The sequence below is a fragment of the Echinops telfairi genome, unplaced genomic scaffold (assembly GCF_000313985.2).
Source record: "Echinops telfairi isolate 266 unplaced genomic scaffold, ASM31398v2 ScPeMD7_3533;HRSCAF=4204_0, whole genome shotgun sequence".
Lineage (NCBI taxonomy): Eukaryota > Metazoa > Chordata > Mammalia > Afrosoricida > Tenrecidae > Echinops > Echinops telfairi.
The window spans coordinates 101,127,993-101,140,109 of NW_022107431.1; the positions used below are offsets into that span (position 1 = coordinate 101,127,993).

A 12,117-nucleotide genomic window follows, 5' to 3' on the forward strand; every position below is an offset into this window, starting at 1 on the left:
TAAACTTTCCAGCTCAAAGTCGGGAGCTGACAAAGGGGCGTCTCTTGACCACTCAGGGGAAGGCCCCAGCCAGGTGCTTGGGAACCGTTCCTTCAGCTGGTTTTAAAGAGGAGCGGTGGGGGAGGCCTCCCTTTGTTCTCCTGCATTCGAGGTGCAGTCTGTGTTCTCTTTGGCCACCTTGAGACGATCACAAGCCTTGGAAAGTTTGTTACCCTGCACAGTTCTCTCAGCCTGCTGAACCCAATCAAGGGATCTGAGCACCAACATTTTGTCGCCTTGAAAATAAATATTTTTTTCTAAAATGCGCAGGTGGCAGGCGTGTTTTTGTTTGGAGGAGAAAGAGCTCAGCCGGGTTCTGGAAAGCTGCTGCGCCCGCTCCTGCTGTCATTTCAGATGGCAAAAGCAAGAGGGGCGTTAGAGAAGCTTGCTCTTTAGAGGAGCAAAATGCTGCCTGCCAAACCCGACTGATTGAAAAGCCAGATGATGCACAGCGGTACAGACGGGAATTGGGAACGCAGGGAATCTAGGACAGAGGAACCTCTCAGGACCAGGGATGACAGTGGCGATACCAGAAGGGAAAGGGGATGTAGTAGGGGGGAATGGATCACAGGGAGCTACGTGTGGCCTCCTCTCTGGGGTACGGGCAGCGGAGGGGTGGGTGAAGGGAGACGCCGGACAGTGTAATATAAGATACAATAATAATTTATAAATCATTAGGGGTGCATGGGGGAGAGGGGAGGAGGAAGGGAAGGGGAGGGGGGGAAATGGAAAATTAGAGGCTAGCGAATTTTGGGAATGATGAGGGCAACAAATGTATAGATGTGCTTTACACAATTGATCTATGTATTGTGATGAATTGTATGAGCCCCAATAAAAATAAATAAATAAATAAATAAAAGAAAAGCCAGACACTGCGCGTGCTGACTTTAGCCTGTTCAGCAACGTGAAGCAGCTGAAGTCGTCTGCTGGGTGATGCGCTTAGCCAGAGCATATGCTTTTGAAAACATCTGGCTAGAAACTACAGGTGTTTGCAGCAGAGTGACATTAACAGAGGAGAAAAACAGTCACTCTGTTTATAGTCGGTGATTTTCCACACTTCCTCAAAAGTGCCTTGGAGACATGGTCTTTGTACCAGCCAGAACAATAATTTGTTATACCATCACGCCACACAGAAAACCTCTCTGAGATAAGCAATGGCTTAGGCCCTACTAATGAGAGTACAGAGTCTGAAACATCAGGTAATCTTTTTATAATATGCCACTGAGAAATTCACTTAAAGTATTATTTGCATTTCATACAAGTTTGGGAATAAAAATGTCACAGGCTAAATGTGAATCTGGAATCATTTTTTCAATGAAAGACAAGCTAATCACAAGAAGTAACAATTTCTTGAATATTAAGCATAGCTGGTTAATTTAAAGTTGTCTTAAACTAGACCTGAAACGTGTTAGTATGTATTTTTACTCAAATGTGTTTATAGATATATATATTTGGGAAAGTTATACTTAATTTTTAGACAAGTTTAAGAAAGGCTTAAATATAAGTAGCAGTGTTTCAAGTTTGTAATCTAAAGTATAATATAATATACAACTCAATTCTTTGTTAAATGTAATTCCTTCTATTAATATGGCTAAACAACTATGTGTAATTGCATGGTTAAATAACTATCTGTAATTAAATCCTTTATTTATTGTACCTGGTTACTAAAATTAATCACTGTAATAAGTATTGCAATTCATTACTATCTGAAATTAAATCTTTTTTCTAAAAAAAAACGAGTGAGAGGAGAAGCAGGAGAAGGAGGGGCCTATACAAAGGCCGACCTTGTGCAAACACTCAGATTCAAGTGGTTCCCATCATGCTCCTCATCGTGCACAGCAACATCTAAATCAAAGGCTTCTTGATTCCGGAGAGCTCGTCGTCGTCTAGAGGATTCTGAATTTTTCACATTATAAATAACGTTGAGCTGTAGTAAATAACAAGAAATTAGCAGTAAATTTTTTATAATAAATTGCCATCATTCTGTATTTCTGAGTTGTATTGTATAAAACTTTTAAAGGTGGAAGATTCCCTAACAATTTATATGAATCATATTAGAGAATTTTAAACTTTGCTTCAAAAAAAGCATACTCTCCAAGAGATGTTTTCAAATAGATTATTAATCCTTTCCATTACTGTCTACTCATTAGCTGGAAGTATCTGTACTATGTTTTTTATTAAAGAGGATGACTTATTCTGCCTAAGTCATAGATATAAAACACTAGGAGTTTTATACAAGTTAGCTAAAGATTAGCAATGTCTCAAACTCAAGAATTATTCTGAAAAGTTGCAGCTCACTAAGTGAAAATAAGCATTATTACATACCTGACAAATAGCAAATCCAAAACCTTCTGCAGAAATATTAATTGCAGTTGGCTGCACCACAGGAAGCTGAATAAAAGTATGGAGGATATTGTGAGGGAGGTTAGTTTTCTATATCTGTGTAGTTTCAAGTAACACAAAATCAGTGTTATCGCTCATGAAAATATAAGCCCTCTATGGAATAGACAACGCGCTTTACACAGCCTTACAGATCAAAAGTTAGGGCCAAGTCAATGAGGTGAAAAAGAGGAGTGTAGTGTCTCTGGACACCCTGCCCTCTGTCCTTCGGGAGGGCACTGCAGGAGCCCTGACAGCTCCGCCTTCCACTCAGGGCTGGGAAACATGCATGTCAGCTCTCCCCTAAGCTTCCTTAGCCAGGCCCTTACTCCTCTGGCCTTCCTGGGAGCACAGTGACAGGGCATCACTGACAACCTCAGCCTTCTTCCTTTTGCTTCCTTCCTAGCACCCCTCTTCCTCAGTTTCCAGCCTCGAAGTCATCATCTTTGTCCGCTACCCTAACTTCCCACATGGCTAGCCAAGGCAATAAAGTTAGGGACTGGGGCATCTCTTTATTCCATTGGAAAATAAGCATTTTACTACTGATTCTATTCAACTCTCCTACCCGAACATGTAATACAACTGAAATAGTCATGACCTTTGCATCTGGCGTTCAAACCCTAGCTCTGTTCCTGCTAGTACATAATTTTGCGGAAGCTACGTAGCTTTTCTAGATTTTCATTTCATCGTGCATCCAATGAGGAAAAAAGATCTACTTCCTAGTGTTATTTGAGAATTAAATAGGGGAAAAAAGTTTTTCCAAACAAGTCTAGCATAGTGCCTACGGCGAATAGGAATTCAGTGTACAGTAATCCCTTTCCCAATAAGACCATGTTCATCTTTTCCACAAATCTTTCCCAAGTTCCTATCTCCTTCAGCCTTTCCCAGCTCAGCACATTCAACCAGAGGAGGTCACCTCTTCCTCCCTGTCTCTCTACAAGGCCCTGGGAAGAAATCTTCGTGGAAATAAGCATAATGGTAATAAAGTCGTATTCCAGCTCAAAGAATCATCCACACAAAATGTTCAATACCCACCCCTTGTTCACACCCTGCGTTACCTACCTCTGCTGACTGAAGCAGAAAGCGTTTCTGTGTGTCAATCAGAAACTTTACAGGGTTTGGGGAACTAGGCCCCATCGCTGTCACTTGGAGGTTTGTCCATTCTGTGCTTGTTAGGGCTGCAACTTCGGAAAGGGCTTTCAAGGCCACAATGGTGTCCTGTTGAGGAAGTACAATGTTTGTGCATCTAAGTACATGGGTCGCCCCCAACTTATGGCACAGTTCTATGTTGACAACTCCATTGTAAGTTGGTTCTGACATAGCCAAATACCTTTCTTCCCTCCAGTGTTCATAATTATTGTCTTTTATTACTACTATCTTTGTAAATATGAGCTCTATTTGTCTTTGGGGGTTGGACGTATTACATACAAACTTACAAATACGGTGAGACTGAGGAGCTGAGAGGCAAAGGATCTGCAAAGTTGAGAGGCCAGAGGCCAGGGCATGCCCCATGGCACGGCTGAAAAGAAACAGTGCAGACAAAAGAACCACAGCCTTAATGCCCTAGGAGCCACTTACTGAAGGCTCACAATTGTGAGCAGTCTGGGAGTTCCGTGTGGCCATTGTAAAAGAGTATCAAGACCAGCAGAGAAACTGCGTGCTGTGGAAAGGTGTCAGAACAGTGCAAAGCAAGTCAGCATGTTGGGGGGTGGAGGTATGTCTGCCCTCTCCCTCAGAGGAGTCCTCCTTCCGCCTTGGGTAGCCAGACAATGTCAAACATTGCACACACACACACCAATGCCACTTCTTTAAGCAGTTCATCCTAACTCAAATGCATCAGACATTGGGAACTACCCATATATCAATGTCTCCAGTGACTAAATTTTGTATTGTTTATGACATCCACTACACAACCATCCATCTTCCTTGAGGATGGAACTCTCTAGGATTGAATGGATTGAATTATGTCCCTCCCCCAAATAATATATATTAAAAGTATAACCCCTGTACTTGTAAATATGACTCTATTAAAAATAGAATGTTTTCTGATTTTTGTGAGATATTTTTCTTCTTATTTAATGAGGTCATATCAGAGTAGAGTGGGTCCTCAACCTAATCATTTCTGAGCAATAAAACAGCACAACAGGCCTGGAAACACACAGGACCATGAGTGGGGGCGAAGACAAGCATCGGGAAGGGCAAGAAATGCCAAAGACTTCCTGGAGCGACTGACAAAATCACATCCTGAATTCACATGTCAAGCTTCTTCTTGGACACTGAGAAAACAGATATCTGTTCTTCAAAGTTGTTCATTGTGGTATTTTTGTTACAGCAACACTAAGTAACTAAGATACTCTTCCATGCTCATCTTTGAATCTCCTGGGCCTGGTTCACATGAGCGCTCAGCAAAGACTTGCTGAATTGAGCTGTACATCTACGTTCATGTCAGTTACCAGGACAGATGAAGAGTAGCTAATATAGTTAAGAAATTAATTTATTCCTAATAAATATCAGAGGTGAGTTTGTCATGAATACAAAAATTCATATTAGTAATGTAAATCTTTGAATTAGTAAATGCTTAAATGATCAAGTATATACATGTATATGTATATGTAGATGTATATGTATACACACACATTTTTTTAAACTAAGATTTCTCACCTGTGTAGATGCAAAACCTCCCCAGCTATTTCTTTGCTTGCTTAGCCACTTCATGACTGCAATTCCCTGAGGAACCTGAAACTGCAAGCAGTAGGAATGCAGTGCATAGGCAGCAACTTCGATATCCAGAGACCTTGGCTGCCAAGATTCCGTGAGTGTGGACACTGATGACACCCAGAATTGCATGTCTCCTGTTAGAGAAAGTTAACATTCAATCAACTACAGAAGAATCGCACTTTGTGTCACACAGTAGGCTCTCAGAAATATTACACTTGCCTTGGTCTTGCTAGGATGCCTTCCAAAACATCCCATCAAAACAGCAGCTTCCAAAGGGAACTGCTGGGCCAGTTACATTCAGGACAAAGAAGTCCATTCAGAAGGCTATAGCGACTGCTTTGTTTCCCAAAGCAGAAATCTTGATAGATTTCCTCAAAAAACAGGGGACCATCATGGTGGCTTTTATTATGAAGAAGTTTTAAGAAAACTGAAGATAGCATAGGTGAGAAAAAGGCCAAGAAATCTGGGCCACAGAGGCTTTCTTTCCTGCACAGCAAAGCGCCTGCCATTCTACAAGGGGAGCGAGCCTGTCCTCGGAGAATATTTGTTGGGAAACTTTACCCTTTCCACCCTACAGATCTGATCTTGCCCCTCCCACCTTATCTCTCTCATCCAAACACATACTGCTGGTGGATTCTAACTGCTGACCTTGTAGTTAGCAGCTCCAATGCACAACCCACCACGCCGCCCTAAAATCAGTGGTGCTCACACGGTCCTGTTGGGAAATGGAAGCTCCTAAGGTGAGCTGCAGAACCAGAACTGGATACCAAGTCTTTCCAGAACTCACAGTTTCAGAGACCATTCAAGGCCTCCACATCAAAAATGGGGCGAAGGAATCCGGGGAGTCACTGAAGGCAGTCAGGCCAGAGCTAAAGGAAAAAGCCCTGGGAGACTCTTAAGGAGACTAGAAGCAGTATAGCCACGTCTGGATCCATCTAGACCAGTGGTCCTCAACCTTCTGAATGCCGCGACCCTTTAATACAGTTCCTCATGTTGTGGAGACCACAGCCCCCAACCAAAAAACTATTTCCATTGCTACTTCAAAACTGTAATTTTGCTACTGTTATGAATCGGGCGGCCCCTGTGAAAGGGTCGTTCAACCCCCAAAGGGGTCGCAACCCACAGCTTGAGAACCTCTGGTCTAAAGGAAGGACATTTTACCAAGCAACCAAAAGAGAAGGAGCCCGACAGCCGGAGACTGAAGGCCTGGACAACTGAATGCAGGCACTGCATGCCCCCAGCTGGAGGGCACTGCGGGTCAGGAAAAACCAATGGCCATAAAAGACATACTTGGTAAACTTGGAGCCAGGCCGTACATTAGTGACCATGGTGATGTTCAATGTCCTGGGTTTGATCATTGCCGTAGGGTTATGAAAGAGGACGGTCTCTGAACTTATTCAGGCGTGTCATCTACAGTGGACTCTCACATGGTTCAGAAATCATATATAAACCATGAATGCCCAGATTATCCAACATGAAATTACCATCTGACCCAGTGATTCCACTGCTAGATAGCTATCCAAGGGGGAAAAAAAAGAATCCAACCAAGACTTGAACATGAATGTTCATAATAACGTGATTCATAATAGCGAGTGAGCAGAAACCCCCAAATAGTCATCAAATGATAAACGGATTTTTAATTTGCAAGTGGTAGAACCATGCAATATTCCACTATAAAAAATAATAAATTGCATTACTTCATGTCATTAATGCCCACTGAATTGTGCTCTTAAAAATGGCTAAAATGACTAATGTTCTATCTGTTTACTATAATAAAAGAAAGTTTATGAAAAGGAAAGAATTGCTGACTGATGCAATGTGGATGAACCTTGGAAACATGCTGATTAGAAGCAGCCAAAGGCCCAGGGAAGTCTGCAGGGACAGATGTCCATTAGTGATGGCTTAGGGATGAACTGGGAGGGAATGAGATGGAGGCAGGAAGAAAGGACAGGTTTCTTTTTGAGGTGATTAAATTGGTTTAGACACAGTGGCTCGCAACCTTCCTAATGCTACAACCCTTTAATACAGTTTCTCATGTTGTGGTGACCACCCCCCCAAACCAAAAAACTATTTTCATTGCTACTTCAAACTTGTAATTTTGCTACTCTTATGAATTGGGCAACCCCTGTGAAAGGGTCGTTCGACCCCCAGGTTGAAAACCGCTGATCTAGACTCTAGAATATATTCCATGTTTCATTTTTCAACTCATTCAGAAGATGTGTTCCGTGCTCGGATAATGTTCTCATGTAATTTCTACAATTTATAATGCACACAATACTCTAACCCCCAGACAGGTCCTAGTGACTCCACACATTACCTTCTTGCTCTGCTCTCTGAGTTAGGATATCCAAAGCTTCCGGGGCTAAAGGACTCCTCACTGACACCAGTGCGTATGTCACAAGGGCCAGAGTGTAGTTGTCTGAGATTCCTTGACTGAACTCCATCTCCAAGAAACGGATAGACTGTTGCACATCAATATTAGGCTTGAAGAGGAAATCGAAACATATATTACTCTTCTAAAGAACCTATGACCACATATTTGGATAAAAACACATAGAAAGAGCCAAAAGCTCAAATAGAATGTAAATGTTTAGAAAATAGGGATGGCAACATAGGTACAAATGTGCTTGATACAATGGATGTATGGATTGTTCTAAGAGCCGCCAATAAAATGATCTTTTAAAAAAGTACACAGATTCACTCAAAAACTTCATTTGTGTCTTATTAAGCACCTGGTCTTGTCTCAAGCAGTGGGAATCAGCAGTGATCATTGACTTTCAAAGATTCACCGTGCATTCTGAAAGTAACATTGCTTTTTAGTCTTTGCAAGTCAGGCAGCACCATTCCTTAGCGGGAATAAGAAATAAGAAGCAGAGCGTTTGCCATTGTTTCTTCAAGTGGATGTCATGAAAACAAATGGGCTGAAAAATAGGTCTTGAGAAAAATATTTCTTCTGTTGTTAAGGGTAAAGCTCTAAATGCAGAGACTAAGTATACCTTCTTTCTATGTGTCTAACGCCGAGCTAGGGAGATGTCTCATGCCCTTGGGTCACCTCTGAGTCACAGCAGCCCTACAGTAGAACTATCCCGTAGGGTCTCCCAGCTATAATCCTTACAGAAAGGAGCCCTGGAACACAGCAATTTAAGTGTTGGGCTGCTAGCTGCAAGATCGATAGTTCAAACCCATCAGTCACTCTGCAGGAGAACGGCGAGGCTGTCTGCATCTGTGAAAATTCACCCTAAAGGGAGGACCACTATGAGCAGGCAGTGGCTATGATGGCTGTGGATTTGGGTGTGATCAATAAAAAAGAATGGCTGTTTTCAATCACGTGAGTACTGGCAGTAGTAAGCACCAATCATCAAGGCAGCTCTAGCGCAAAAGTAGCTTAGTAGCATCACTTTCCATGTGTACACAGATGTACCTCAGCATTGGAGTGTGAGTACACTTTGTACTAAATTATCAGACTTTGTCATCGCCCCATGATATTTTTGAAGTTTTAAAAAATCTTCTTTCATAGCCTAAACTTGTAAGAACATGGTCTCCAATTCTAAAAAGCCATCTTTCCCCTAAAAGTTTACTTTCCTAGTGGTGAAATTTGTATCGACATCACTAAGCGTATGAAAGCACGACGATATCTTAGCCTATTTGTTCTGCGTGGGGTCCTCTGAAGAGGAGCTACCTGATACTTTTTGTACCCCAGGAGCGACGTCACGATGTAGGCGGTAAGTGTGAGCGGGCTTTTAGCGCCCCCTTGGAGCTCACTGTGGATCACTCTTCCCGGCTCCCAAAATGCACCATTCGATTTCTGATGTCCTTTGAGCCAAGTGTAGGTTCTTTGTAACACATTCTGATCAATATCTATGTAAGAATCCGCTTCCAGGAAACATCTCAAAACAAAAGCTGACAACCTGGGTGAAAGGGGGGAAATTACATAAGATTTACATTAGCAAGCCCTCCAAATGCCGCCGAGCAAGTAAAAAGCCACCACCATGCTTTCCCCCTCAGAAGACTCCCAAACTGGACTAGACCTGGAGAAAGGAACCCGGGGAAGAAAGACAGCAGAGAGACAAACCTGACAAGACACCCTCTTCCAGGGAGGCGGACTCTGTTCCGCCTTCAAGGCGGTCACGAAATGCAGGTGAGCTCACACAAAGCAGATGTGGAAAGGAAGTTAGAGAGCAACTACTCTGGCCTTCAATTTTACAGATGGAGAGAATCTGACACTCCGAGAGAGAGAGACGCTGTCGAAGGTTGCTCCCTGTTCTTGATATTTACTAAGGAACACTGCATTACATACTTCTTGAGGACCCAAAGGCAGATCGTTGAAAATCTTTTTAAAGAATGAAAAGTAGCCCCACATGTCTGTCAACGTCCACATGTCTGTCAATGTCATGGTAATCTGGGCCTAGTGAAATCCTATCCCGTGGCATGAATTTGCCCAGTTGGCAAAAACACTTACCAAGTACTCCCAGAAGGGTCATCATTCCCGAAAGCACTGAAAGAGCCATCGTCCCTTTGATAGAGAAGCTCTCTCTGGTAACCTGAGGACACACAAGAGGGGCTTTGGAGTTAATTTCCACTCGTGGCAAGCCCGTGTAGTACAATAGAATCACTTACAGGGTTTCCAAAGCTTTGACCTTTCTGAAGTAGATCACCAACCTGTCATCCGAGATGCCTCCGGGTGGGTTCAAACCGACAACTTTTCTATTGGTGGTTGAACACTTAGCTATTTGCATCACACAGATATTCCAGCAATGAAAGAGTCAACATTTATTCACCACCAACTATGCGTCAGGACTGTTCAAAGTCCCTGCAGGTGTTAACTCAGTTAAGGTGCTAACTCTACAATGGAGGTGCTATCAGTATCCTCGTTTTGCAGCTGGTGAAACTGGAAGTCAGAGAGTCAAAATGCCAAGCATAAGATGCAGAGACGGTTGTTAGTGAAGCTAGGAATTACCCAAGGTCTAGCTGGCTCCAAATTTACTGTCACCTGCCTTGCAGTGATTAAACATGATCTTAAAAACTCAATTTCACTGCCACTGAGTCAATTATGACTCACAGCAACCCTATAAGGCAGAATAGAACTGCCCCTGTGGGTTTCCAACACTGTGACTCTAGAGAGGCATAGGAAGCCTCATCCTTATCCTACAGAGTGGCTGGTAGTTTCGAACTGCTGGCCTTAACATTAACAGCACAACACCTAACTACAACATATAAAAAACCCTAAACAGTTCCTTTTAGATGGCAAGCTCTCAATAAACAACAGACGTTAATCTCTAACAGTGAAGGGAAAAAGTTCACTAACCATCCACAGCCGTCAAAGAAAAAAATAATAATTCTGATTACAAAATTTTTCCCACACTTTTTCCAAGGCAAGAACACACTGTACGTTAAAAGACAGAACACAAATTAATAGAAAATATTTGCAAACTAGAAGAGAGCTAAGTAGCTACTACACGTAGTATATAAGGAATGTTCTAGATGTTGGGCTTTGCTGGAGAAATATGAGGCTGTCTACTCCCATAAAGATTAGCAGTCTAGGAAACCCGATATAGGGTCAGTCCAGACTTATGGAAGCATATCTGGGGGGCTTGGGGTATTAAAAATGGATAAAAGACAAAAGAATGGAAGCCCACTACTATAGAATGGATTCTGATTCAGAGCAACTGTGAAGAGCAGAGTAGAACTTCCCTCAGGTTTGCTGAGGGTTTACGGAAGCCGTTTGCCTCATCTATCTCCCATGGTGCAGCTGGTGAATTTCAACTGCCTACTTTTTCATTATCACCTAATGCCTAAACCCGCTGTGCCACCAGGGATCCTTGGAGAAAAGACTTCCAAAAAATGACCCTTTTAACATGAAGGAAAGTGCAACTTTAATCATAATATGAGAAATGCAAACTAAAGTCGTGCCAGAATTTCCAACCCTTCAAATCAGCAGAGATTCAAAAGTTTTAGCCGCTCATTCTGCTGGGGAGCCAATAGGAATCCATTGCTAATAAAGAATTCAAAATAACTCCTATATAAAAGAATGTCTTTAATTGCTTGGTCTAAAAATTCCTGTTAGAAATCTACCCTGAAGTTACACCCACAGCAACATAAAAACATCTCTGCCTAAAATGACTAATTGCAGGATCATTGATGATGAAGAAATACTGGAAACTACCTAACGCCCCCAAATTAGAGACTGGCTGAGTAAGTTACAGCACAATGGAAACAATGGAGTGTTGTGCCGTTATGAAAACCAGTGAGGGTCTCTCTGAACAGAGGGGTAGTAATTAGGTTATACTCTTACGTTAAAAAAAAGCACATTCTGAAAGAGCATTGACAGAAGGAAACCTTTGTATATTAAAAAAAGAAAAAGGATGGGGGGTGGCGGGAATGAGAACCTAGAAATGCATACAAGGGGTACCCAAAACAGCCTGAAATTTTTTGGTCAAAGCTATGTATTTAACTTTTTTTACAAAACAACCTTATCACCTTCAAAGTACTCTCCATTACATTTAACAAATTTGTCAAACCTGCGATTCCTCTAGAAACATTTTTCAAACTCATCTATTTGGATGGCTGATGGTACCTCCCTCGTTTTTTTCTTCACCTCTTCTACGTCATCAAATTGCTGTCCTTTCATGTCCCTCTTTACCGGCGAAAACAAAAGGTCACACAGGTGCACGGGGCAAGAGAGGCATGCTGATTTTTGCCCAAAACTGGGACACTGAGATGGCTGTGTGAGCAGGTGCATTGTCATGGTGACAAAACCAGTCCCGTCTGCCACAAATCAGGACTTTTATTTTTAATTAAAAGATCATTTTATTGGGGCTCTTAAAGCTCTTATAACAATCCATACATCGATTGCATCCAGCATATTTATACATATGTTGCCATCATTATTTTCTAAACATTTAATTCCTATTTGAGCCCTTGATATCAGCTCCTTTCCCCCACCTGTGACCCCGTGATAAATTAGAAATTATTTATTATAAT

The 12,117-nt window shown here is 42.1% G+C and overlaps 1 protein-coding gene across 1 annotated transcript in view; it reads right to left on the reverse strand.

Moving 5' to 3' along the window:
- CD109 (CD109 molecule) overlaps positions 1-12,117 on the reverse strand; it is a 135,208-nt gene that overhangs the window by 4,880 nt on the left and 118,211 nt on the right. The window contains exons 24-30 of the mRNA XM_004696541.2: positions 9,596-9,677; positions 8,816-9,044; positions 7,454-7,619; positions 5,080-5,270; positions 3,481-3,636; positions 2,365-2,430; positions 1,824-1,966 (exon numbers count right to left, since the gene is read on the reverse strand). Coding sequence (XP_004696598.1) covers positions 1,824-1,966; positions 2,365-2,430; positions 3,481-3,636; positions 5,080-5,270; positions 7,454-7,619; positions 8,816-9,044; positions 9,596-9,677 — 1,033 coding nt within the window. The remainder of the gene's footprint in view (positions 1-1,823; positions 1,967-2,364; positions 2,431-3,480; positions 3,637-5,079; positions 5,271-7,453; positions 7,620-8,815; positions 9,045-9,595; positions 9,678-12,117) is intronic.